At 39.5% G+C, this 27,794-nt stretch overlaps 1 protein-coding gene across 1 annotated transcript; it reads left to right on the top strand.

The window, feature by feature from the left end:
* Positions 1–68: 68 nt before the first annotated feature.
* LOC119915046 (cGMP-dependent protein kinase 1-like) lies at positions 69–27,451 on the top strand. Its single transcript, XM_038734603.1, has 21 exons — positions 69–400; positions 1,447–1,683; positions 4,957–5,092; positions 5,212–5,278; positions 5,372–5,471; positions 9,741–9,854; positions 15,202–15,307; positions 15,400–15,463; positions 15,638–15,715; positions 17,887–17,981; positions 19,374–19,439; positions 19,566–19,640; positions 21,025–21,121; positions 21,224–21,363; positions 22,229–22,318; positions 23,022–23,163; positions 23,251–23,414; positions 25,237–25,359; positions 25,447–25,509; positions 25,588–25,654; positions 25,726–27,451. The coding sequence occupies exons 2-21, from the start codon at positions 1,458–1,460 to the stop codon at positions 25,822–25,824; spliced, it is 2,112 nt and encodes a 703-aa protein (XP_038590531.1). The 5' UTR covers positions 69–400; positions 1,447–1,457; the 3' UTR covers positions 25,825–27,451.
* Positions 27,452–27,794: the final 343 nt, after the last annotated feature.

The raw sequence follows: 27,794 nt of genomic DNA, 5'->3' as shown, positions 1-27,794 counted from the left end.
ACAGTCACACCGAACAGTTCTCTGCTCTCACTACTTTTCCTTTTAATACTTTATGATTAGGAAAATGTACTTAAAGGATCTAAATAGTACTTCCTCCTCCAGCACTGGACTTTTATTTTGTAGTAGCTGTCAGACTCAGCTGTGTCGCTTCATCCTCTGAGCTCTCAGCCTCTGTCTGCCTCTGCTGCTTCATCGCAGTTCTGGATGTTGTTTTATCAGTCAGCATGCCATCGCCTGCTTGTGCTAATTCATGAATAGCTCTAATAATTGATTCGTTAATTAATTTCACCGCTCCTGAAAATCAAGAGCCAGAAAACGACCGAGGACTGGATCTCCTGCACCGGACCGGACTCCTCTCTCCACAGCAGCGTTTTAACGATCCGCACTTCAGACTGAAAAAGTGAGCACATGATGAATTTATGGGGCAACGCTTCAGATTACAGTGTGAAATTACTTATATAGGGTGTGAATAAGATATTTACTCGGTACGTTTACTTAGATAACTAAGAAGACAAGGGAACAACTTTGAGATTGTGATTAATATAATAATACAAGTGCATATAAGTAATATTTAACTGACTAATTAGAGGGTAATAACCGGGTAACATCGTTGTTATTGCAATGTCATTAGCTGTTATTTATTATTAAGTATATTATATACGTAAATAAATTGCTATACATCTTGTTTGGGAAAATACATTGTTAAATAGTTTTTTAATGTGGATTATTTATTAATTTTCTTTTTTTTTTAGAAGATTCAGATGAGATGATTAGAAAAAAAAGTTGAAATACTTATTATTCAAATAGGCTAAATCAAAATAATATATTTTATTATTGGATTATAATTATTGAAGCATTCATGTGCTCATCACTTTAATGTTGCAGCTGGTAAAGGTGGAGCTCATTTAAACTTTAAGTACAGCTGGTTAGTTTAATCTATGATAATACATTATTTTTGCACATGATGATCTTATAGACCATGATGCATCGCTGCAGATTAAACTACCCAACAGGATATAAAGGAGTTAAAATGAGCTCAACCTGAACATCTGCAGCAATTAAATGCAACGTTACATATTCATGCAGCTGGGTATTAATCCACAAACATATACAGAGCGAGAGAGAGAGAGAGAGAGATTTTATTATTGGATTAAAATTATTAATGCATTCATGTGTTCATCAATTTAATGTTGTAGCTGGTAAAAGGTGGAGTTCATTTTAAGTACTTTAAATACTGCTTTATTGTTGGTGAATTTTAGTTATACTTTGTATTAATCTGAATCTATGAAAAGGAAACTACTAACTAAAGCTGTCAGATAAATGCAATGGAGTAAAAAGTACAAGATTTCTCTCTGAAATATAGTGCAGTAGAAGTAGCATTAAAGAATCTCAAATTGTACTTAAGTACAGTACTAGCTGTAACGAGTCCTCCGTCCTCCTGCCCAGTACACCGGTACATGTATTTGTACATGGCTGTGTCTAAGAGTACCGGCACCCTGAGGGACCTGCAGCTGGCTCTGCAGCTGAAGATCGAGGAGCTCCGGCAGAGAGACTCTCTCATCGATGAGCTGGAGCTGGAGCTGGACACGAAGGATGATCTGATCAGGCAGCTGCAGGTAGAGCTGGACAAGCATCGCTGCACCCCACAGGTCCCCGTCAGCACCGCGGAGACGGCAAACACAGGTGTGTCCGTGCAGTCCCCACACTGACTATTAGGCAAGGCGACACAAATCCTGAAGGCAGTGAGGGAAGCTAAGTACACTTTACTTTGCTGGAGTATTTCCATTTTATAGAACTTTATACTTCTGCTACATCTCAGGGGCACATATGGTACTTTTTACTTGTGCAGATTACAGTTTTTCATCCCCTTCCTGTTCAGTGAAAACCTGTATCTCCAGATGTTTGTGATAAACTGTAGCATAAAGACTTAGAGGTCATTTACAAAAAGAGTTAATTAAGTCATTTAAAAAAGTAATTTAAGCTTGAATAAAACAAGCTGCTGATTACAGCATTATATTCTGTTATATTTTATATCGTCACCTGAATTTAGAATAGCTCTACTAACAGATTCATTAATTAATTTCACCGCTCCTGATAATCAGCTAGTTTCCCTTTACATAAACATTTCCACCTTAAATTGGTGCAGAAGATTTCTCCAGCATGCAGGAAATTAAGTGTTTAATGGTCTTGGGGAGGACCCACAGACCCCCACTCTTATGTGTAAGCATTGAATATTTCTTCAAAGTAGTGTTGATATATCTTCTCGTCCTGTTCTCGTGAACCCAATATTGTATTTAACCCGCCTTTGCATCAGCTGGAACATACATAGTCACAAAGCTGAAAACGAATGATGCATTGCTGCAGATTAAACTACCCAACAGGATATAAAGTAGTTAAAATGAGCTCAACCTGAAACATCTACAGCAGTAAAATGCAACATACACATTAATGCAGCAGGATTAATCCAGAAACACCAGATATAACAGAGAAACACTGACAGCACTATAAATACTTTTACTTTCATACTTTAAGTACCTTTAGCTGATGATACATAAGTACAGTTTTAAATGCAGGCCACGTTTTGTGAAGTTCATTTATAGCACATTTCATACAACAACCCGCGACCCTGTACGCAGCATAAGCGGTTGACGACGGATGGATGGATTTCATACAACCAGTGTAAACTCAGTGTGCTTCAAAAAGAAAAAAACAAAAGTACAGTCACATGACAAGCATGCAGGGCTTTTAGTGGAGTATGGTATTAGTACTTTTCTAAGTACTTCCACTGCTGTCTATAAGTCAGACGCATCACTGTAGCCGGGAATTAACAAATACTAAGGTTGTGAGCCGAGTCTCTCTCTGACCCCACAAAACTTTAACCACACTCCAAATTAGGTGATTTTTATCTCATATTTTATTAATTCCTTTAGCTGTGATATATCCTCACATCCTCTCAGTACTTCCAGGAATAGCAATTTGGTGAGGAAACGTTGAACGCTGGCCTAAAATCAGTCACACTGAAATTATTCAAAATGTTAAAATACTGCCTATAAATATCCAGTTTTTTTTATATATATTTATGATGCAGCAACACACTTTATGCCTTATGTGTTTTTATTTCGGTTTTATGGCCCTGAAGACATGATATTTTATTTCATCTGAATTTTCTTAAAAGGGTTATAAAAGAGGATTGATAAAAGACAAATATGCTCGAACTTAACACAAAATATGAGAATTTACTTATTGAACAACACCCCTGTTTAGTGTTGTAGTCAAGACCGGTCAAGACCGGCCAAATCGAGACCAAGTCAAGACCAGAGTTTATCGAGACCGAGACAAGACCAAGACTTTTAGGGGCTGATACCAAGTCGAGACCAAGACCAGTTCCCCACATTACATGACACACAATAAAATGTGGAACGAGATCAGAGGTACTTTAGAAATTGATCTGAAAGATCCACATTCCCATTAAAACACCCACATACAAACACTAAAAGCTGAAATCAACTTAACCGTCTTTATTCAACACTCATTTTCCATGTTTATCTTCCACATAACACTAGGGCTGGGCGATATGGCCAAAAATGTTATCAAATAAAAAATGTGATATCATTCAATGTCAATAATTAACAGTCAAATCATTTTTCCTTTCAAATTTAGACACACATTTAGACACTTCTTTAGGGTCAGGACAAGCACTTGATGCCAAACATGGATTGTTTCACAAATCTGAGGCAGAACATTAAAAACTATTGATTGATATGATGAAATGTGTTTTCAACAAAAATGCACGAGTTAAATTAAGTAAAATGTTTTTCCGTTCCTTTTCCTCAATATTTCCTGATATCAACAGATACACAAATAATAGATAAGAGACTGAATAATGCAACAAAGGTTGGTTCCTGAGATGTTGTTGTCGTATGGAAACGTCTTAAAGGCCTTACACGATAGGGGTCCAATAGTGGGTTCTGTTTTTTGTCCCGCCTTCAAGAGGGTCCATTTGTAAAAAAATGTAAAAACTAAAAGAGTATTCCTCAGATTTATCATTGCACTCCTGTAACATTGTCAGACTCACGATGGCCAGTTCAAATAAAGGATGAAAGTCTCTGAGAAGTGGTGCCGTGTGCTAAGGCAGAAACAGGTTTTAATTGCAGACACTCACACGGCAGAGTTTCATAATTTATTTTACAAAAAAAAACTGTTTGCAAGCTTTCAATACGTGCAGGCCATGTCCCAAAATAACCCAAACAACAAAATGTCCAACTACAGAATGGTAAATCCAAAAGGGGAAAGTAGAGTCCAAGATCCACAGTCAAACAGAACAAACAATAATCCAGTGTGCCAAGCAGAGGAAAAGTAATAATCCAAATCCACATAGATGCGGAGCAAACAGACAGGAGGTTCAGGTGGAAGCACAAGATGAGGCATGAATGACAATGAACTGGCTAGGTCAGGACGGAAATGAGGACAATAAATGCTGACACACACACGAGCAGGGAGGGTGAACAAATGGGTGAGCCACGTTAGGGTAACCAAGACAAAGAGGAAACAAAGCAAGACCAGGACACCAGACACAGACGATTACCAAAATAAAACAGGAAATGGACCAAACAAACGGACACACAGACTAAAACATGACAAAATTGATGCAGCAGAACCAAAGATTTCATGTTGTTCCTCCTACAATACCCACAATGCATCTCAAACTGCTGACAGTTGGGTGTGAGATTGGGGTGTGTTAAGCTGGTAGATGCTAATGTAGATAGGAGCCGGCAGCAGAGATGAGCAGCGGGCGACAGATTTCTTTCTAACTTCACACCAACAGATTCTTTTCATTTTCAATCTTGTAGTTTTCTGCCCCGACAATCACTCAAGTGAAACACACATCGGGGGATTGGGGGGGTGTCAGACCAGGTGAGCCTGCTTAACTATCGTCTCTTTGGATGTGTCTATAAGGAGCGGCGGCTCAGACTCCGGCAGCACCTGACGAGCCTCAGCGAACAAAGAGACAGGCCATCTCTGCAGAGCCCACAGCGCTGGACCCCTCGCAGCTCACTGATGTCACACTCACCAGCTACTGCAAGACCAAAGAGTGAGCATAGAAAAGCACACACACACACACACACACACACACACACACACACACACACACACACACACACACACGGAGACATGTGGATTGACCTTTTTGACCGTTCTGTGTATTTGCAGGTCTAGGGAGCTGATCCAGAGGGCTCTAATGGACAATGACTTCATGAAACATCTGGAACACGGGCAGGTAGTGACACACCTGAGCTGCTTTTTAAACAGACTGTCAACCTTTGTCGTGTGGATGATTTTAAAAAACAATTGTTGCCTCATATGCCTGCAGATTCTCACCATCATGGATTGTATGCATCCTACCAGCCTGGCCAAGGGCTGCTGTGTCATCCAGGAGGGAGATGACGGCTCCACAGTCTACGTTCTGGAGGGTAAGGCCGGTCAGCGTCTCTGCACACTCAATCAGATGAAATTGTGTATATTTCAGATGATATTATTATGGATATTTTCATAACTGATAAATGTGCAAATAACTATTTTATCATAGAATATTTAAAAAAATGTCAGGCTGAAAATGCCCATTATACTTTTCCATATAAAACAGAAAAGCAGCAAAATAAAATGCCAAATTAGGGGCCACGGCTGACCTGCAAGAATTGAATAATTCACCCACTTTTAAATTAAACTTCTTATTTCATTCAACGTGTAGAGGCATGAGGAGAAAAGGTGCTGAGGGTGTTGAAGAAACCAGGAATTTAAAAAAACTTGTAGAGAGAGTGTGCGAGTATTGCAATGTACATTCATAAATGAGGGAGTGCATCATTTATGAATATTCTAACAAACAGCAAATGAAAGGTAAGGTCTCTAAATAAATACGTTTATGTACACAAAGGTTTTCTAAAATTAGGTGATTTGTAATTAAACTCATGTTGTGCATTTGTGCACAATTATTTTCTGGTCAGAAACAAAAACGTTTTCTTGTTAAGCAACAATTTACAAATAATAAATTCGAGTTGAAGTCTGAATAAATACCATTATTAATGCAAACCAACTAATACCCTCACTTCTTTTTTCTCTTTTATGTAGGGCCCAACATTAGCTCATGAAACGGGCCCGCGGACACTTAAAGGCTGCCCCCTGCAGCTAATCGCAGTTGACCACTACTTGAAGTGAAATATGGACTAAACACTACTTGCTTGTTTCTGAATTTCCAGAACTGTTCAATAACAAACTGACTTAACAAACCAGATCACATAAAGAAGTTAAGAAAAACGTGCTTGGCAATATTTCCGCGTGTAGATGCTGGTACCAGTTTTTTCACTAAAGCTCTCTGAAGCGTAGCGATCCACTGTTAGCTGCGTTAGCATTGTGGCTAAGGTGATGCCGATTTGTCACTGGTATGTCCGAAGCAAGATTATTATTGTTAACGACATTTTCGTTACCTGAAATAAAAAATGAGACAATAACTAACTGAAACTGTCTTGTCTGTTTGCAAAACTAAAATAAACTGAAATTATAGAGTAAATGTGCTTAGTTTTCATCTTTGTCTTTATAGGGCCTAGAAATCTATCTTCCAGTTTCTCAGCTGTGCCAGTTTCCAGTCCATGAAAATTAAACCTAACTAGCAAACTAACTTTAAAAACTAAAACTAAACTGAAATTTAAACAAAATAAAAGTCAAAACGAAATTAATGTAGAAACTAATGAAAAAAAAGCTAAACCTTGGTCCGAAGTCGTAAATACTGAGCCGACCAACGCGGAACACACACTAAGATGTGAGTACACCTTTAGAGACGAGCTGGTGAACATAGAGGAGCATTTAGCTGCTAAAGAGCCAGATATTTCCTTCAGGAGTTGTTACAGACCAAAAGCAGAGCTGAAAAGAGAGAGAATAGTGGACTCCAATCAGTAATCAGTAAGATCATTATCAATGTGAAGTATAATTTGGCGCATGCACACCGATGCAGTAGCACCCACCAAACTCTCCATACACACAAACACAAGTAGTGAAGGTGCAGTAGCTGCTGCTCTGCTCAGTGACAAAACCAATCTGAGGTGACACGTTGAAGTGGACTGATGTGCACAGGCAGCCCATTTGTCTGAGCACAGACAACACAAGATTGCAAAATAGCCTGCACCAGCCAGCGTGAACAGAGGCTCTATCACAGACATTATGTGGCACAAAGTAAAGTGTGGAGAAAGCCTGGCGGTAGACAGAAAACAGCGGGAGGAGATATATTATAGGACATATTGTTGCAGTAGTTGAGGTGATATCATGGTGAGGTCATTGTCTGGTAGGTGTTTTGTGTGTAAAGTGATAAAACACTATGCTCACACACATACTGCGTGAATAAATGCATGTGTTGTAGCTTCAATCCAGTTCAGTCGTATGTTCCAGACACCTTCACTCTTCTGGTGTCAAAATCTGCTTGTTTTTTCTCTCCCAAGGACAGAAAGTCTTTAACACACCTCCACTGAAAGACTTTACCGCTGTGCTCTCCACGCAAGATCTGCTTAAAATGCCTCTGATGAACCGACATTGTTCAATTTAGTCTCTCTTCAACAGAAACTCAATTATCTCTTTTGAATACAGGGCTTTGCTTGAAGCGGTTTAGTGATGATGGATTTATTTTGATCATGATCCCTACTCTCAGTCTGTGCATGTATTTGTAGGGTGTATCTGCATGCATTGTTTTATCCATCTGTAGGGACGGCCGTGCAGGTCGGCTTTCCACTTAAGACTGAAATATCTTGGAAACTACCGGATGGATTGCCGTGAGATTTTGTACAGACATTTGTGGTCCGTTGAGGATGAATCTGGTTTGAGCTAAATGCTAAATAATAATCTGTTCCATGTTCTCCATCTTAGTTTGGTGAGTTTAGCATGCTGACATTTGCTAAGTAGCACAGGTGTGAACTCGGGTCACAAATATGATGACTACAGATTTGACTTGACAAACTCAAAAAAGACGTGCAACTCAACACCAGTGACTCGGGACTTCACTTGGACTTGAGCCTTTTGACTCGAACTGAATTCATACTCATCCCTAGTGCGAATATAAATTACGATATAAAAGAAACAGTGTGCAGTGAGCATCAACACTTCATTTAGTTCATGAAATTATATGACATTTAAAACACAATGCATGCAAACACAATTTTATTCAATAAAGCTTTAACCTGTACGGTGGCCCAGTGGCACTGTGGCCTCAAAGCAAAAAGGACGAGGGTTCAAACCCCGGTTGTCCCGGCCTTTCTGTGTTCTGTTTGCATGTTCTCCCCATTTCTGCGTGGGTTTTCTCCGGGTGCTGCGGTTTCCCCCACCATCAAAACCATGTTAGGTTCTCTAGTCAGTGCCGTTGACCAGTTGCTCAGATCTGGAGCCCCGGGGCGCTGCACAGTGGCAGTATATCACTGGAGTGGCCAATTACAAACCATAACAGTAACCAAAGAGTCTTCAGCCATGCTAGTCACTCTTAGGGGTGATTTGAGCTAAATGCTAATTTCAGCATGCTAACATCCTCACAATGACAATGCTGTTTAGCAGTTATAATGTTGTTGTTGTACAAGTTTATTGAATAGAATAAACCTTTTGAGATGAACCGTCTCGTTTTCTAGGGGGTCCTAATATACAAAACAATACAAAACAAGGGACAAATCAAACACATTACAATCATCAGAAAGACAAAAACAAAAACACAATCAAAAATCACACTTAACGAAGACAAACAAAGAAACATCACAAAGATAAGTAATTAGGTCAGCGATTCCCAAAGTGTGGTGCGGGCACCCCTGGGGGGTACGTGAGCTGCCTCTAGGGGGTGCGTGTGCGACAGGAAAAATGTAATGTGTGGTGTAGTAGTGTAATAACTACAGCAATTATTTTATTGTGGAATTTTTCAGGAAAAAAATACTTGAATAACCAGTGTTCCTGGCTGTTGTAACGATAGTTGTTATGGTCATTAGGACTACCCGAGGCCAAGACTGAACGACCATCGCTGGTATCTTCACCTGAGGCCAATAGGTTACGTTTGTTAAGTTTCCTGGGAAGTGATGAAAGGACAGCATTGTAAGTGGGGGATAAGTGGTGGCGTAGACCCCCTCCTCTGTTCAATGAAGGCTTCTCAATCCGGGTGTAGATGGCTTCCTTGACACCTCTTTCAAACCTTAACAAACCAGCGATATCGATATATATATATATATATATATATATATATATATATATATATATATATATATATATAGGAAGGTAGGTATTTGGTCATAAACCAAAATTAAACTACTGGACAATTTAAAAATTTGACCTGATAATGGCACTAGATGAAAAGTCAGAGGATCACTAAAGTTTTTACAGTTTATCCTGAGGGGAACATGAATGTTTGAACCACATTTCATGACAATCCATCAATCCATCCAATAGTTTTCAGTCCAGACCGAAGTGAGACAGACAGACTGAGACATTAGCATCCATACTGCTAGCATGGCTAAAAGTTAAAACAAGACAAAGTTGGCAACCCTGCAAATCACTGTCAGCGTGTTTGCATTGTGAGCATGTTAGCATGATGATGTTAGCACTTAGATCTTTGCCTGCTAACATGGTGGTAGACACTTTAGGCTATGCTAATCTCTAACCATGTTAGTTATATCTAGAGATGCACATGCACACAGAGATGATCCCGTTCTTTTAATGTGTGTTCACAGAGGGAATGGTTGAGGTGACTAAACAAGGAAAGAAACTGTGCACCATTGGTCAAGGAACAGTGTTTGGAGAACTGGCGATCCTGTACAACTGCACTCGCACAGCAACTGTGACAGGTAAACACAAAAACACACACATATTACATGCTCGAACTAACAACGCAGCTGCTCCTCGTGATATTGGCTTCTGATTTTTGCAAGTCAGTGTCGTGCGTCCAATCAGTGACCCTGAAAACGCAGGGGAAGGCCACTGCCGGTGCTGCTGAAAATGAAGTGAATTCAGGCTGTGAAAACGCTTTAATGACGCGGTAACGATTTTTCATCCTGACTAATGGAAACTGTGACGAAGGTCAACCACGAACATCTTTTCTCCTCTTCTTAATGAACTCTGTCTAAAAGTCTTTCTCGCTGCACCTTCAAGGACGCTTCACACAAACACAAACACAAAACATGTTTTTCCTCACTTATTGCTTTTGTAAAGATGTGTTGCTGTGGAGTTTTTCAAACGTGGTTTCCTCTCTGTTGTATTTGAAAGTCATAAGAGAGCTTAGATATTTAGAAACCTGAGTGAATAAAACTGAAACTATCAGCATGGCTTTATACTAGAAGTTTCTGTGATTTCTGCAGTAAGAAATAACTTCTTTTTCTTTTTCCAGAGGCCTTACTTAATTCAATACACTGTGCTGCCAGTTGATCCGGTGTGACCACTGGCTAATGTTAACTTAAAATAGATATTGCTGTGAAACTGACATTATACTATATTATAATGTCAGTTATACTATATTTTCTACTTGTGCTAGTTACTTTTCCAGCACCACTTATCCACAACTGCTCTTATCTACAGAAATGAACCGATCGCCTCAGTTCGTGAGTCATTCAGTCACCTGTGAATCAAATCTGATTGAATCACACCCACACAGTCCGGAGTTAAACACAACAAATGCTCTGATTTTTGCTTATGAATATTTAATGTCATAGAGAAATGTTTAAGATCAGACGTTTTCAGAAGCCATAAGCATGTCAGCTTAATATTTCTTAATCAGGACCTCCAGTATAGCTCGTGTAAAATGAGGAGTACAGGTCAGCATGTTATAGATGTTATTTCAATGTACATTTGATCGTCTAGCATTCATCTCATTTACATTGTTGAAGCTTCAGATTATCAACATTAGACTCACGTGGGCTCCAGATACACTACAGATATAAATACACACTATATTAAAAAAAAATAAAAAATATAATAACAAATATTATAGCTCAGGACAACATTTTTATTAGAGCATAATAGAAACTGCAGTGTTTCTGGTTTTTCAAATCTAAGTGTACAGATCTAAACCGATTCTTTTCAATTTTAGTTATTTAAACATTTTACAATCCTTTTCAGTATGATGCACCACCAGACTGCAAAGCAGCTTTCCCCTCCAAGCTATCAGACTCTAATTCATCCTCAGCACTGCTCCATTGATAGTTAATATCTGTTTACCATTTTTATAATTGCTTCTGTACTAATGTATATTGTCTGCTCCGTAGCAGAAGGGAGTTACAAACTCAATTTCACTCTATAATCTGAAAGTTACACATACTTCGGTTTTAAAGGAATACTTCAACATTTTGGGAAGAGTTTTCCCCTTTAAACAAGAGATACCTGAACAATAACAGAGGGACACAGGATCAAAAATTTAAGTGTTTTTCATTTAAGGGGAAAGCTTTCTGCGTATGACTTTCCCTTGTGTCCCTTTTAACCCCTTGTTGTGACACTCTGCATGTTAACACTTTTCAATTCACATCCCTTTAGTTTCCCTGCTGACATTTGTGCTTCAGGTGATGGATTGGCTTTAAATGCGGTAACAGACTGATTTCTTTTTTCTAGACCCTGCCTGATGAAATTGTGTGGTTTTGGCACCAATGAGAAGAATTTGTTTACAGCATTCTCGTTCTTGGCTGTGTGGGGTATAAAGAATATAAATAAATAAATCAGCCAGCTCTATACAACCCATTTATCTTTAAATGAGGTTCTGAGCTCACATTTTCACCTCTTTGTTTGCCATTTTTAATAGGTGTCCTTGTGTCGTTCAATGTCATTCAAGTGGGTGAAAGAGAGGCAGCACATTTATAAGCACTAAAGAAGTCAGCCAGTCTCTCCATCACGTCTGTGCAAAGACATCCAGGTCTAGTTCCCTTCAATCTTTTGCTGGACAGCAGCAGTCGTAGTTTTTCCTCTTAACTTTTTGATTTTACACATTAAAGCAGCATCAATAGTTATAACACAGCGGAGCATGTAGCAGCTAAAGAGCCAGATATTTCCCTTAGGAGCTGGTGGAGACCAAACACAGAGCTAAAAGAGAGAGAATATTATACATAGACACAATGGGTTGATCGTGTAAGTGCTAGTCTGGCTCTGTCCAAAAGGTTAAAATCCAACGACCAGCATGTTAAAATTCAGTCAACATGTTGTATTTTATATTTGTTTAATCCATATGTAAAAAGTGAAGTGTAAAATCTACAAAGTGCGTGGTGGGGTGGAGGATGAATGAATCCTCTTTGTGGATTTTACACTATAAAATGGGACAAGGATCAACTGATGGTGTAATAAAGTGACTGTCCGTGTGTAATTTACTAATCAAAAAATTATTATGCTTAAACATTACATTTTGACAAGTTTTTACAATTAAATATATTATGTAAGGTGCATATTAACTCCACTTTCTCTCTCCCTTCCCTTGTGCACAACATTCTGCTCTGCATGGTTGGCAGGCTAATGCCACAGCAGCGTTCCCCTTGCAGATGAGAAAGCTATTAGTTGCAATAAACTAAAAGAAAAAAAAAATCCGTTGTCCACCTGGGGACATGGAGGCACTGCAAGGGGGAACTAAGTTGAATGAACAGAGCTTGCTGGTGCTGTATCATGCTAACCTGAATCATTTATCTTATTTTAATCAAATTCAAAGTGACTCTCTTTTTAGTTTTTTGTTTTTCTCAATATATTTAATGACGAAAAAGAATTCAATCCATTTACGTGGGGGCATAAACTTGTTTCCGCTTCTGGATGGGGGGGGCATGACTGCAAAGGTTTGAGAAACACTGCTTTAAACTTTCTCTGATCCAGGTCACCTTTTTTAAGTTTAGAAAGAGACATTTCGGTGTTATGTGCACCACGGTCGTAACTAAAGTGTTTGTGGGCGTTTTCCCCCTTTGGTATTGCCGTGTTTAGGCAAATCTGAACACAGCAATTGCACTTGGGCGCAGAGAGAGCCTATTAAGGAAGTGGTCTCAGTTCAGTCACGGTTCAGTCACAAGCGGTTTCTGGAGAGTTAGTTTGTGCTGGAAACATCATCAGATCTGATACGCTCTTCATATATTTCCTGTCTCTTCCCTCCTGTGACACAAGCCTATACTACACCCTAATACTGACAGGTTGTGTAGGTTGTTTCAGCTAAATGTGAAATAAGATTAGGGGAAAAGTTAATTTACTGGCTGGATTAAACAATAAATTCTAAACATGTAGGGAGCCTTACAACGTTGTCTCGCGGGCTGAATCTCTCCCCTGGGCCGGCCGTTTGAAACCACACTAAACCCAAGCTGAAAGATAAACCTGACGACATCATTAAGGGTTATTTTATCCGACTTCAGAAAGCTCCCTGCACAACCACAGAAGACGATATACAACAGACCAAGAAGGACTCTCCGTGGAGAGTAAACTGATCGTTATGTGTAAAATTCATGGAGTGTTCCTTTAAATTGCTGGAGGAGTGGATGACAAGGTCCATACTGTAGTATGGCCTTAAAGAGCATGATAATGAAAATAGGGGAGTATGAGGCAGGGTGAATAAGGATTTAGAGAGGGCCGGGAATAAATGGGTCGACATGTAAATAAACATTTAGAAAGACATGGTGTTGCTATAGCAGCACGAAGGTCACCTGCCCTCCTGCATGTAGACACGTGTGCTTTAAGAGATAAAGATTATAAAGATACTGGGTGCTGATTCCCCCTGTGATGCAAAGGAGGAGGATGTAAACAGGTCATGAAACGAAACCTCTGACGGGATTATAACAGGAGGAGATAGCAGTTACTTCAAAAATACATCAAATACTACGATGTGTGTGTGTGTGTGTGTGTGTTGCTATCTTTCTGATGACCATATCAGGTTTGAGCAGTCGTACCGAGGACATTTCTGCACTGCCAGGACATTTTGGCTGTTCCTCAGTACTTCAAAGGATTGTTTGAAGGTTATGATTTACTTTTGAAGGAAAGGTTCGAATTAGGTTTGGAGAAGTGTGAGAAGAAGTAAGTCTTAAATATAACTTTCCAACTGCAATGATAAATATTTTTTTAAAGTACCTTAGAGGTGGACAATGATCAACCCTTGTTAGCTTTTAGGTTCTATTATGCATAAAATACACATTTCTCTTGGCCGCGTCCTTATGAAGTATGAACTAACTGACAAATAGGTCGATTGTCAGTTGTCCCAAAACAACATATATATCCATCCAAAGAAGGTTAAAATCAAGGACAACTGGACATTTCGTCCCTCATCCAAGACACTATGTGTGACCTTTGGAAAGTACCAATCCAGCAACCAGACCGGAAGTAACGTTGTGAAACGGTCGCAGTTTGGTTAGAATGAGGCAAGAAAACAGTAAAAGATCATGGTTTGGTTTAGAAAAGTAATTTACGTATGTAATGTTATTTAACTTAAAATAACTCATGTTTACTTGGTTTCACACGGGACTCAAACCTCAGTCTCTTTGTTTGACGCATCCATCTTCCCCAACCACGTGGATTGTGTCGCTCTTTATACTACGTCACCTGACTTTCTACTGTGCTCCCATCCGACGGACACTAGACATAAATATGGGACGTAATAAGCTGCTGTAATAATCGACTTATATGGCCGTTTTTCCTTGTGAGGACGGGCTGGACAGAGGCCAAGTAACCAATGGGCAGTCAATGAGATTATGGTCCTCATTGACCTTGAGAGCTTTTAAAGCAGATCTAAATTAAAAATAGGGGAGAAGTAGGGATAGATTATCAATAATATATCTTAAAACACCCCGTTAAGGTCACCTAGAACCAGAAAACCTTCCTACCCGCTGACTTTGTGTTTGTGCTGTGATTTAGCGAGTGTTTGTTGGTGCTTTTTACAGGTCTTCAAAAACACTACCTTTGTCTCCCAGAGGTTCAGGAAAAGGACACAAAACAAATCTAATGTATGTCAGTGCTGCAGCTGGCTGCAGTGGATGTTAGAGACCCTCCGACGTGATGAAAAACACATGGAATTAAGTCTGAACATTGGTTAAATTAATTAAAAGGAGAGGAGGGTTTTGTTTTTTTTTCTATGGAGGACTCTCCTCACCACCTAATGAGATGCTGAATTATTTAGTTTGAAAGCATGTTCAGCATCTTTTCTGATGTTAAACACTATTCAAATCAGTTTTTTAGTTCTGTATTTCTGTCTGTCTGTAGCTCTGACTGACATTAAGCTCTGGGCGATCGACCGTCAGGGTTTCCAGACCATCATGATGAGGACTGGTCTCATCAAACATTCCCAGTACACAGACTTCCTCCGCAGGTACAGCTCATACACATGCTCACCACTTCACGGTTTTAAGCTCTCACCACATGAGAATGACTCACATCTCTCACTCTGAACTCTCCTCCCAGCGTTCCCTCTTTTCAGTCGCTACCCGAGGACATCCTCAGCAAACTGGCTGATGTTTTGGAGGAGGTGATGATTCCCAAACACTTTTCTATTATAAGCACTCGCTCACAGGCAAACAGTATCTGTTTCTACCATCTGTTCTTCCACCTGACAAATACAAATCGTTAGAAATGTCCTGTTCAGTAATCTGAGGTATTGTGTGCACATGATTCACATCTCTCTCTGTGATCCCTCTCTCAGACTCATTACAGTGACTGTGATTACATTATCCGTCAGGGAGCCACCGGAGACACATTCTTCATCATCAGTGAAGGACAGGTGAGGAAGGAATGACAAGAGAGAATGACAGACTTATTAGGGAGTGAAAATAGAACATGTACCAGAAGGGGAAAGAGAAAGAAAAGGGGGTAAAAAGGTAATAACAGAGCTCAGACGTCAGGTGGTTTCTAGACTTAAACCTCGCCCATCCACCTCCCAAAATTCATTTTCAAGGGGATATAATTAGACTGTGCCATACACTTATGGCAGTTTAAGTTAATTTTTTAGTAAAAGTACAGGAGTATTATCAGCTGAATGTATTAAAAGTTAAGTACTGAACTGTGTAAAAGTTTAGGTAGGTGTGGAAGAAAGACATGTTAATATATTTATCAATTAAAGGTCCACTGTGTAATATTTAGGAGGATCTATTTACAGAAATGCAATATAATAAACATAACTATGTTTTCAGTGGTGTATAAAGACCTTACATAATGAACTGTTATGTTTTTATTACCTGGGAATGAGACATTTCTATCTACATATGCCGCGGGTCCGCTTACATGGACGGCGTCATGTTGTGCCGCCATGTTTCTACAGTAGCCCAAACGGACAAACTGCTTTACAGAGCGCGTTTCGTCACCACGTTGAATACATAAAAAGAAGAAGTAGTAATGTTGGTAGTAGTAGCTATAGTCTACTGGTTTATTAGACGTAAGAAAAGAGAAATTCGACAAATAGAGGACCACATGTATTTATAGCACAAGAACCGACAGAGTGTTGACCACCGTAGCTTCTCCTGCACGCTTGGAAAGGAAGGGTGCATTCATGTGATGTCCAGAACCAAAATTAACGTGCAAATACAAAATTGTCTTGCAAAATTAATGTATTGCATATACATATTTTGCAAACATGTAATTTGTAAAACGGTTATAACCATTAATTTGCTGTCCATGTAGAGTGAACTAGATGTCGGCACGTTGTTAATATGCTCTGATAGTGATTATCCAGCACACCTTTGTAGTAGCCTCCATGTTGATTCCACATTCAGACTTAAGAACACATGAACACACACTGAAGTCGGAAGAACGACTTCAAAACTCGGCATAGTGGACCATCTGAGGAGCTTGTGAATGCACCGTGAGCCACTGGTTGCAATTTGCAACCCTCACCACTAGATGTCACTAAAACTGCAAAGTGATGGAAGAGAAGAAAAATCTAAATCAAATCAATATTTGATGCTACCACCCTTTGCCTTCAAAACACTATCAGATCTTCTAGGTTCACTTGCACTATGTCAGAGATTTTGTAGGCATATCGTCAGATGTATGATTAAACAAATATACCAGACAAGTGCTAATGATAATAAATTCAATATATAGTGGGACCCTGGTATGCCCAACCACTGGCCGGAAAGGTTTGGTCAGAACTGGCGAAAAAGCAAAACGGCAGCTTGTGTTCTGGACTAATTAGTCAAAATTTGAAATATTTGGCTGCAGCAGAAGGCATTTTTTCGCTTAAATACTGAAGAGTGGTAGAGGAATGAGTGTCTACAGGCAACAGTGAAGAATGGTGGAGGTTCCTTGCAAGTGTGGGGCTGCATTTGTAGAAATGGAGTTGAGGATTTGGTCAGAATTAATGGTCTCCTCGATGCTGAGAAGTCCAGGCAGATACTAATTCATCATGCATTACTATCAGGGAGGCTTTATCTGCTGCATGATAACGACCCTAAACATACAGCGAAAGTCATCAAAAACTATCTTCAGCGTAAAGAAGAATAAGGAGTCCTGGAGATGATGGTATGGCCCCCACGGATCCCTGATCTCAACATCATCGAGTCTGTCTGGGATCACATGAAAAGAGAGAAGCAACCGCGGCTGCATAAATACCCAGAACGTCCATGGGTAGTTCTCCAAGATGTTTGTGCCAAGTTACCTGAATTCCTTCAAAAAGTTGTGTTCCCAAAAGAATGTGTGCGGTTTTGCAAAGGGTGCTCACACCAAATATTGTTTTGATTTTCTTCTGTTAACCCACTTTGCATTTTGTAAATTGACAAATACAATTAATAACATCTATTTTTTGAGAATTCTTTCTTTACAGAATTTCTTTCACACCTGCCTAAGGTCTTTGCACTATACTGTACAACAACATTCATCATAACATTCATCGTAACTGCATTGCCGTGACAAATTTGTGACAACCTAAAAACATGTTGTGATCTGTGATGTCCACAGGTGAAAGTCTCTCAGCAGAGCTCACCCAGTGACGAGCAGGTGGCTGTGAAAACTCTCTCCAAAGGGGACTGGTTTGGAGAGCAAGCTCTGAAAGGGTGAAACACATATCACAAGATTTCACTGAGAATTATACATCATTTATACTTTTGCATACTATGTTTTTGAATTGATTTCTGTCCTCGCCAGAAAACCACAGGGTTTAAATTCCTGAAATAGTTTTCTGACAGGGACCTCTTGTGACCGCACGCGTCATGTCTGTTATCCCAGAACCAAAGCTGGAAGTAGTAGATGTTGTTGTTATACTATGTATTCAGATGGGAAGTTGTTTTTTTCATTCATGTGAATTTGCCGGCTACACCCAATGTACCAGCTGCACATAAATTAGCCATAAGCTAGCAGAGTTTAGATGCACGGGTCTAAAACAAAGCCCAGGACCTTGACTACCCGACTAAACCTTTAAAGTACTAGTTTGACATTTTGTTAAGATGGATACCATTCAGCACAGCTAGCCTGGCTCTGTCCAAAAGTAACAAAAGTTCACCTCTAAAATTCATTATACACTTTATATCTCATTGTAGTTTTACAGGGTGAGTAGGTGAGCTAGACAGAAGCCACATTTTACAAGTTTACTTTCAGAAACAACCAAATGTTAAATGGAAAATAACAGAAAAACTGAATTTTTCTCGACCAGTCTGTACGATTTTCCCCAGCATGCCGTGCATCCAGGAGTAAATGAACAGTGCCATCTTGTGGCCTTAATGTAGTATTTTCTGAAAAACAAAAAACAAAAGTAAAGGATTAGTTCCTGATGATGGATTTCCATTTTCAAGTGAGGTTGAGGTCTTTTCAAGCCTGTGTTCATGTAATGCTGAGACCTATGGCTGCCTGTTATGTTGGATTGACACAGGGCAACATTGGAACGGCCCAAATGCAGACAACTGATGCAGAATGGGACAGTTCAAAGATGTACAGGCAGATCCAGGTAGCCAGGAAGGAAGAGGTCAAGGTCAGGTACAGGTACACAGCCAGGGTCTGGGCAGCATTGATGATCTGACAGGGAATGAGCGGACATAGGCCGGTTATACACTGCAGTGCTGACGAGGGTAGGTGGAAACAGGTGAGTAGGTGGATGAGGGAGTCAGGTGACTCACAGGTGGAAAAGTCTGAGGCCATCTGGTGGACATGTTAGGAGTGGCATTGAAGGGGTTTTGAGAGGTGGGACTGTGGCTGGAGGGAGAGACAGAGAGGTTAAACACCTCCTTAGGGATCTATCTACACACCTACGGTATGGATTTGACATTAACATAAACACAGACGCAAGTTAATTTAGGATAAAATATATTTCATATACAGCAAGTGTTTAGATATAACGGAATCTCAACACATAAACACAAATCGTCCATCAATCCAACACACATTTTTGAAACAAGGAAGCAGTCGTAAAAACTAATCCTGCATTTCATTTCATTCCTTCGTCTCCTTTGCAGTGAGGACGTTCGAACAGCCAGTGTCACAGCTGTGGGAGACGTCACGTGTCTGGTGATTGACAGAGAGTGAGTGAGGATCTTTGTTAACCATGACCATCAGTTTACGGCTCCGTGGTTCACTTTGTTGTCACCCTTTAAAGGCATCTTTGTGTTCCATGTTGGTTCAGCCTCTCATCCGCACGTGTGTCGCAGGTCTTTCAGACAGCTGATTGGAGGACTGGATGACGTCAACAACAAGCAGTACGACAGCGATGAGGTCAACGCGAAGTGAGTTTGTTGTGTTTATGTATATTCGGAGGCTTATGTAACAGCTGCTGTTTGATGTTGAATGAACACTAAGCTCCATGAAAGTTCAGCTCTTCACAACATACAATTATCTAAATATAAGTTAAGTGTTCTAACTTTTGAACGGGTGAAGCGCTCCCTCTCGTCAGCCAGCACCTTCTCACTCATCTAACCTGTTCTTTAATAAAATACGTAAACATGCATGCAAACTGTGCAAAACAACCAGCTTCATGTATAAAAGGGTAAAGAGGTTGAAGTCCAGAGTGCGTCTTGACAGAGAGAGTTGGCATGCTGGCAGGAGTGGACATCCGGTAGCAGGTGAATCTGAAGCAAGATTATGATAAATTAGCATTTTTCATTTTTACTTCATTTTGACTATTTCAGTATAGTTTTAATTAATTTCTTAAAATAATAATAAATAAAGAATATAATATAAATAATTTTTAAAAGCAGGTTTGCTAGTTTAGTTTGGTTTTAATTTTTTGAAAATACTTATTTTTAGTTTAGTATTTATTAGTTTCAGTGTTAGTTTTTGTTTGTTTGTTAGTCTTTTTTTGTAAAATGGGACTCTGCCGCTTTCTCCCGACTTCTGCTGCCATGACGCCAGGCGAGGGGTGTGGACTAAAAACTGGCACAGCCTAAAAATTTAAGATAGATTCCCTATCCACCCTAAATACTAGGCTTATGTAGGCTCTGTGAAATACATTGACCAAAATGAAAACTAAAAAACATGTACGCTTTAATTTTTGTTTATTTCTGCAAACAGATAGTTTCAGTTAGTTATCTATTTTTTATTTCAGTTAACGAAAATGTTTTTTCACACCTAGTTTTTGTTGTTTCATTAGTTTTGATCAACGATAATAACCTTGATCTGAAGACGTAGAATCCCAGAGTTAGCTGGGCAGGCAGGCAAAACGAGCAGAATAACAGGTGACTAAGCAGGCTGAACTACGAGACAAGGCAATTGTATGACTGAACGATACGGCGAAGTCAACCAGAAGTCAAGCCGATCAACTCTATTGGCTTGATGATAGGCAGGTGAGAGAAAAACTGACAAGCTGGGGGGAGCCAGAGGTAACTGCCCACAGCCAGAGAGAGCGAGAGAATACAAAAACATATCACACCAAGCATGCCACTACCACCTAAAACATTAAAACAAACAAAAACACACTCACTTGCATCACTATAGGTCACAGCGGGGAAATATTGACTACCTGTGTATGTATAGAATATTTGAGTACATGTTAAACTGTAAATAATGTATAATTTGTAGGTAAATGGATGTTTTGATGTTGCACTGTTCTGTCCTGGACACCTCTGGCTTTGAAGGAGAGTTATTTCATTTCTTTCCTCCACTGTCCTCCAGACTGCAGACAGAGGCAGATTTCTTTTCCAGTGTGTCACTTAGTGATTTCAATATCGTCTGCACTCTGGGGATGGGAGGCTTCAGTCGAGTGGAGCTGGTGAGTAAATGTGCGTATGAAGATGTTCTGTAGCGGCTGATAACGTATAAACACACGCCACCTTTGTCTGTTTGAACTGAATGTGAGTGTTTGCGTGTTCAGGTGCAATTAAAGAACGATGCCAGTCGATCTTTTGCCCTGAAAGTGTTAAAGAAACGCCACATCCTGGACACCAGCCAGCAGGGCCACATCCTGTCGGAGCGCCGCATCATGATGGAGGCGCACAGCCCGTTCATCATCAGGTCACGCTGCATTTTTATGTTGCCCGAGGTCACGGAGGATTTATTCAGGAGTAATTATAAGTGCACTACACTACTTCATGTGTCGTGTTTCCACCCTGGATGGTTTGCACTCGCTTTACCACAAAAAACAGACAGCTGCACAAAATCCAGTCCAGTTTCTGTGGATCACTGCTGCATGCAAAGTTACTATAATTACCATATAAAACATAGTAAATAACACTTGACTACAGGATTATTACAACCTGAGATATCTTCTTTTTTTTTTTTTTACTCTAAAAACCTTCAACTTGAATGTAAATAATAAATAAGTGTAATAAATATAAATAAATCAACCTTATTTCCATGCTATTTTAGTTTAGATGTTATACACACATGTGCCACTGAGCTTTTATAAAAGAAGAAATATTCTTCCTCGTATGAAATGAAAAGTTCTTTCAAATTCATTCAAATTTAAGTCAGTGAAAAAGATTTGACACGTTTTTTTCCCCGCCACAAAAACAAATCCAGCGAGTGCAGCGATTCTACTGACATTACTTGATTTTACATTTTAAATTCTGGTGTGAACTTTACACAACGTGTTCTCATATCTGTCCCTGTGGCCGCTGCACAGCAGAAGATGCAGCTTTAATCTGAGGCTATCAAATCTCTTGTTAAATCTTTCTCCTCTCTATTTTACAAGATCAATATACAAAACAGTTATTTTCACCTACTTCCATCTGGCAGGACTTGAGTTTCTGTCATTTGAATTTGAATCTTTTTAGTTTTTAAATATCTCAAGTGATTTGATTTTAATTTACTTAGTTATATGCTTCATCCATACTCCTTTAAATTCATTTTTGAATACTTGCTCTTTGTCTTCCTGCAGGTTGTATCGGACTTTCAGAGACTCCAAATATCTCTACATGCTGCTGGAGGCTTGCCTCGGAGGAGAACTGTGGACGTTACTGCGAGACAGGTGTGTGTTTACATGTCTTAGCAATGACAGAAATACAGTCAATGGAAAAGGAAGACGAGGTTTTGGATTAAAGAGCAGCGGAGTATGATCCACCCGGCCCGATCAACTGGACCAGGTACCACGGCAGGTGCGGTGATCGTTCAGAGGAGAGGAAAGAGAGCCGGGATAGGAGCCATGTTGGCTCAGCTTGGACTTAAGGCTGCTCCTAAAGGTCCGGTCTGGACAGAATGGGACTCATGTTGGCCAAGCAGCATGAATCAGAGCCTGTTGTGCCCACATCTTTACAGAGACCTGCCCCATCAACATCCCGGATCAAGCACTCGGAAAGTGGTCCGTGTCCGAGCTGTCAGCGCAAGACTCCCGCAAGATGAGAGGAGGTGGATTCTTGTGGAGATGCTTGGTGCTAAAACACAACCAAGATGGACCCTGTTTCCCAAATGTGAAGAGTAAAACAAGAGGAAACATATTATCATCTTGTTGCTGCTGTTTACATTCACCCCAGACGCAAATTAAAAAAATGCACTGAGGAAAGTTCTGGATGTATATGTGTCTGTATAAAGCCTATTGTTTTATTTATTTTACATGTTACCGTTTGTTTAGTTATTTTCTATTAAGCTCTGTGTGTGCAGCATGAAGGGACTAGAAACTGTCCTTGCTTTATACCACCTTCTGTTGTGTTATGACAACAATGCTTCTGTTGCAGGGGATCATTTGATGACGGCGTCACTCGCTTCTACACGGGCTGTGTCGTAGAGGCTCTGGCTTTCCTGCACTCCAGAGGAATCATCTACAGAGACCTCAAACCTGAGAACATCATCCTGGACCACCGGGGATACGCAAAGCTGGTGTGGCTGCTGCATGTTTGTAAGACATGTGCGTCACATACTTCACAAAGAAAATATTCACGATGTGTGTTTTCTTCTTTTGCACAGGTGGACTTTGGCTTTGCTAAGAAGGTTGGTCTGGGTAAGAAGACGTGGACGTTTTGTGGTACTCCTGAGTACGTCGCCCCTGAGATCATCCTGAACAAAGGCCATGACAGTTCAGCTGACTGCTGGTCTCTGGGAATACTGGTCTTTGAGCTGCTCAGTGGCAGGTACACCAGTAAGAGTGTTTAAGTACCAGACATGTTTTGGTATCACGTTGCGGTAAGGAGGACACCTTGAAATCTAACATAATAACTACCATTTTCTTCCATCGGGTTCTTTATTTCTTAATAAATCAGGTTTGGTCCTCTCCACACAGGGCAAGATTAACTTGAATGAAAACAAGTACAAAGCACACAGCAGAATAAACAGAATACACATGACCGCTCCAGTATGTTTAATGCAGAGACCCAGAAACAAACCAGTTCTCAGGGTCTCTGCACACATGTTGAAAACAAATTTAATGCTTTTTAGGCCCGCAGCAAAAAAATGTAATACCCTCTCCAAAGTAGTATGAATCTGTGATGTTTTTACAATATTAACATGGATATTTTTCCTACTTTGATATGTATCTCCATGCAAAATCTAATTTTTACAATTATCAAAATATTCAGGCAATAGACTATTACATGAAAGAACCTGTCAAAAACCCCAGGAGTCTAAAACTAAACCTTAAATAGCTTCTTTTGGTTGCTTTTCATTATGGTTTGCTTGAAATCCTTAATTTGGACAACAGAAATGTGTAAAATAACGAGTCTGAGTCTGAGTCAATACCAAGGCCAACAACTACAGTCCTGTAGTTACGTTTGAAGTTTTACATTCAATTTCTCTTTTCTGAGGCGGGCAGATGTTACTGTTGTATATATGATTCTACTTTCTACATTATGTTCCTACTCAGCACAGGTGCATCTCAAAACATTAGGGAAAACGATTCTTATTTTTTGTGCTAGTTACAGAAAATGTGTTTTCTCCCAAATCCAGACACACAGGTGTGATGAAAAAAAACCCATCATTTTCAAAAGTGCACAGGTGCAGCAATTCAAGGTTCATTATCATATAACCTTAAAAAGTGCTGCAGTGGGCACTACATTGAGGATTTTTTTGATAATGCAGCTGTGCTTACAAACAAAGTCTGGTCATCTTCTTTCAAATCCAAGTGACAATGGTGGTGCTATCAGCTGACTCCAGCACTTACAATAACTCTTAAAAACACATTTCCCTCTTTGCATTCAGGCAGGTACCGCCGGCTGGCACACTTACTGAAGAAGACATAAGACAAGGGACAGAGAACTAGTGGAAATGTGCTGGTATATATCTGCAGGGGTGTGGGAGTTAGAGGAGAGGAGGTGGTATTATTATGTATATAAATATACAGGTAGAGTCAGTTACCGGGGCAGTTATATTATTACTACTACTTCTTCTTCTAACGTACGTATTCAACATAGTGATGAGTCACTGCACTGCCTGAACTCTACCAGAAGTAGAACAAGAAGTAGCCTGTTTGTCCGTATTCAGCTACTGTAGAAACATGACGACGCAACGTGGCGACGTCCATAGAAGGAGGTGCCCGCGGTGTATGTAGATATAAATGTCTCATTCTAAGGTAATAAAAACATAATGGTTTATTATGTAAGCTCTTTATACACCACTGAAAACACAGTTATGGATCTTATATTGCATTTCTGTCACTAGATCCTCAGAAATATTACACACTGGACCTTTAAAGCTAGAGTTTGACAAAGGGCATATTTGGCTCCAGAGCAAGTCTGATAAATTGCCTCACGTCGGCAGGTGTGGATTTGTACAAGTATAAATTTACAATAAAACACAACTTACTGCCACAATGTGATTTGAGGGTCTACAGGGACCCTGAGGATATAAAGTGTGATAGCTAGTGATCCAGACTTGGTCCCCCCTCATGTCTAAACGTAGGAACTCAAGGGGCCCAGTTTGGGTTTTTAGTTGAATGAATAGTTTATTCTCTGTCACCAGTCCTCCATTTACAGGCTCTGATCCCATGAAGACCTATAACATCATCCTGAGAGGCATCGACATGATCGAGTTTCCCAAGAAGATCACCAAGAGTGCGACTAACCTCATCAAACGACTCTGCAGGTTTGTCTGTGCAGCTTCACTGTACAGATATAGTAAGAGAGATAGCTGGATCCCCTTTAAACGTCTTTACATGTGTGTGTTTCTCAGGGACAATCCTTCAGAGCGGCTGGGAAATCAGAAAAATGGAGTGAAGGATATCCAGAAACACAAGTGAGACAGTCAAGATGTGCATCATGGGTGCTTTCTGTAGGAGGTGAGACTCTAGTGCAACATGTCTTTGTTCTTCAGGTGGTTTGAGGGCTTCAACTGGGACGGCCTCCGCCAGGGAACCATAGACTCTCCGTTCACACCCGCAGTGAGTATCCCTCAGTATCTCTATGAGGTAACAGTAAACAGAAGAGAGCTTTAACATCCATCTTCTTTCAGGTGAACGGGCCATTGGACAACAGCAACTTTGACTATTTCCCAGAGGACATGGAAGACCCTCCTCCTGACGAAGAGTCCGGTTGGGACCTCGAATTTTAGCAGGACCTGATTAGCGTCTGAAGGCTGACTGAACAAAGAAACCAGTGGGAACAGGATTCTTCAGAGGACGTGAAGCCAAACAAAAGAAACAACAGAAAGAACTTCAGCTTTCTGTGAAAGTCAAAGTGCAAATTAAAGCAAGAAAAACAGAAAGCATCGAACATAGTGTACGAAACTATAATCACAGCGAGTATTAGGGCCACCCAATCTGAGATTTCAAGAATAAAATGAAAATATTTAAATCAAAAGATAATTGTGAGTAAAAAAAGTCATATTACAAGAAATATAATAATAATTATCATAATAATAAGAATTTAACAAACAAAAGTAAATGTACAAGAAATGCGTTCAGAATAATAATAATGTATTAAAAATAAAACCATACTACCTCGAAAGAAAAAAGCCATATCTTGTCATTGTACTTGAAATAATCTTAAAATGTAGAGAATAAAATTGTACTATTAAAATGAAAAAAAATCACAATATGTCAGAATAAATTTGTGTTTTTACAAAATAATTTTAATTTGTGAAGAACAAAGAAAAAAAGTCTTATTTAAGATTTTTAATAATCTTCAATATAATAATAATAATAATAATAAAAATCTTTATTTATAGAGCATGTTTTCAAAATCATGTTACAAAGTGCTTTCACTAGATGTGCAAAAACAATCAAACATATACATTGATTGAAATACAACTTTTCTCTTCTTGAAATATTTTGATTTGATTTTCAAAATCTCAGATAGTGGCCCTAATACGTTGACAGAATAACCCAAAAAAGGATTTATTAGATTCATTATTTTCAAACCTGACTTTAGAAATTTCCACAGCAAACCTCCAGCAAACGTTACTACACAAAGTTATTATGTTAAACATTTTCCTGATAGGTTCTAGCGTTCCTCTAATCCTGAAAGGGAAAAAAGGCTTTGCTTCTACTTCTTTTATTGTTGCCAATTGTTATTTTTATACTGTAACTGATCAATATATTACCTACTCTTTCATTCTAAGATTGGTAAATTTAATGGTCGGTCCAGGCTTTCTATCTGACTGATCATAGTGACTGAACAAATGAGCTGCTTTCAGGTCCCGGGACAGCTAGGATATTAGAGATATACGTCAGAGGTGATTCAATATGAGCAGTATTTCGAGCCAGAGGGGTAAATATGACAGGCACAGCTGCGCTTCTTTATAACCCCCAAATTAACAAGACCTGACCTTTATGAGCGGAGAGAAGGAAAGTCTTGTCAGCAGCTGACAGGAAAAGTATATGTCCTATATTTTCCAATTATATTTTCAGTTTAACACCATCACTCCTGGTACCTTTAGTGTCCAGAGAGGTGCATTTTCTCTGAACTATAGTGTGAGCTTATCAGGAATTGACAGTTTGCCAAAGCCTGTCCTCAACTGTCTCATCACAGTTTAACAACCATAACCAGGCAGAGCAGGTTTGCTGTCAATCTCAGCTTTTAAAGCTTTTGATGGTCGTGGGTTTCTATAGTTTTCTTGTAAGGAATTAATGAAACAATGTTTGTCCTTGTGTCTTGTAGTCTTTAGGTTAGTGCTCATCTTAATTAAAAGCATTTATGTCTAATAAAAGTGAAAAGAAATACGAATATTAACGAATTAACGAATATTAACTCGTGAATCTTACCATGCTGCTTGTCTGAAGATGTTTTTCTACTTTAAGCATCCAAATCATCCAGGTGGTACATTAAGCTATTAGGCTAGAATGAAATAATATTTTAATACTACAATACTGTACTGTATTTAAGAGCAAATTTCAGTTCTTTAAGTCTTCTTGTTTGTAAACATATGCCGTTTTCAATTTGACTAATGGAGCTAACGTTAGCTAGCTACAGCTGATAAATGTCCTACCAACCGTTGTAATTTCAACATAATCAATGGTCGCCAGCTAAGTCATTATGAATTTTGATGGTAGATCTGTGGATTATGTATTATGTAAGTTTCAC

The sequence above is a fragment of the Micropterus salmoides genome, unplaced genomic scaffold (genome assembly GCF_014851395.1).
Source record: "Micropterus salmoides isolate LMB-PRFRI ecotype aquatic unplaced genomic scaffold, ASM1485139v1 Ms_hic_scaffold_20, whole genome shotgun sequence".
NCBI lineage: Eukaryota > Metazoa > Chordata > Actinopteri > Centrarchiformes > Centrarchidae > Micropterus > Micropterus salmoides.
The sequence above is the reverse complement of the archived record's forward strand: the minus strand, read 5'-3'. Positions and strand labels throughout refer to the sequence as shown.

Bases quoted from the DNA above. Each gene is read 5' to 3' on its own strand.
- LOC119915046 (XM_038734603.1), top strand. From the start codon at position 1,458: ATGTATTTGTACATGGCTGTGTCTAAGAGTACCGGCACCCTGAGGGAC. The intron at 1,684-4,956 runs GTGTGTCCGTGC...TGTGTCTATAAG, and splicing joins CGCGGAGACGGCAAACACAG to GAGCGGCGGCTCAGACTCCG. The intron at 5,472-9,740 runs GTAAGGCCGGTC...GTGTGTTCACAG, and splicing joins CACAGTCTACGTTCTGGAGG to AGGGAATGGTTGAGGTGACT.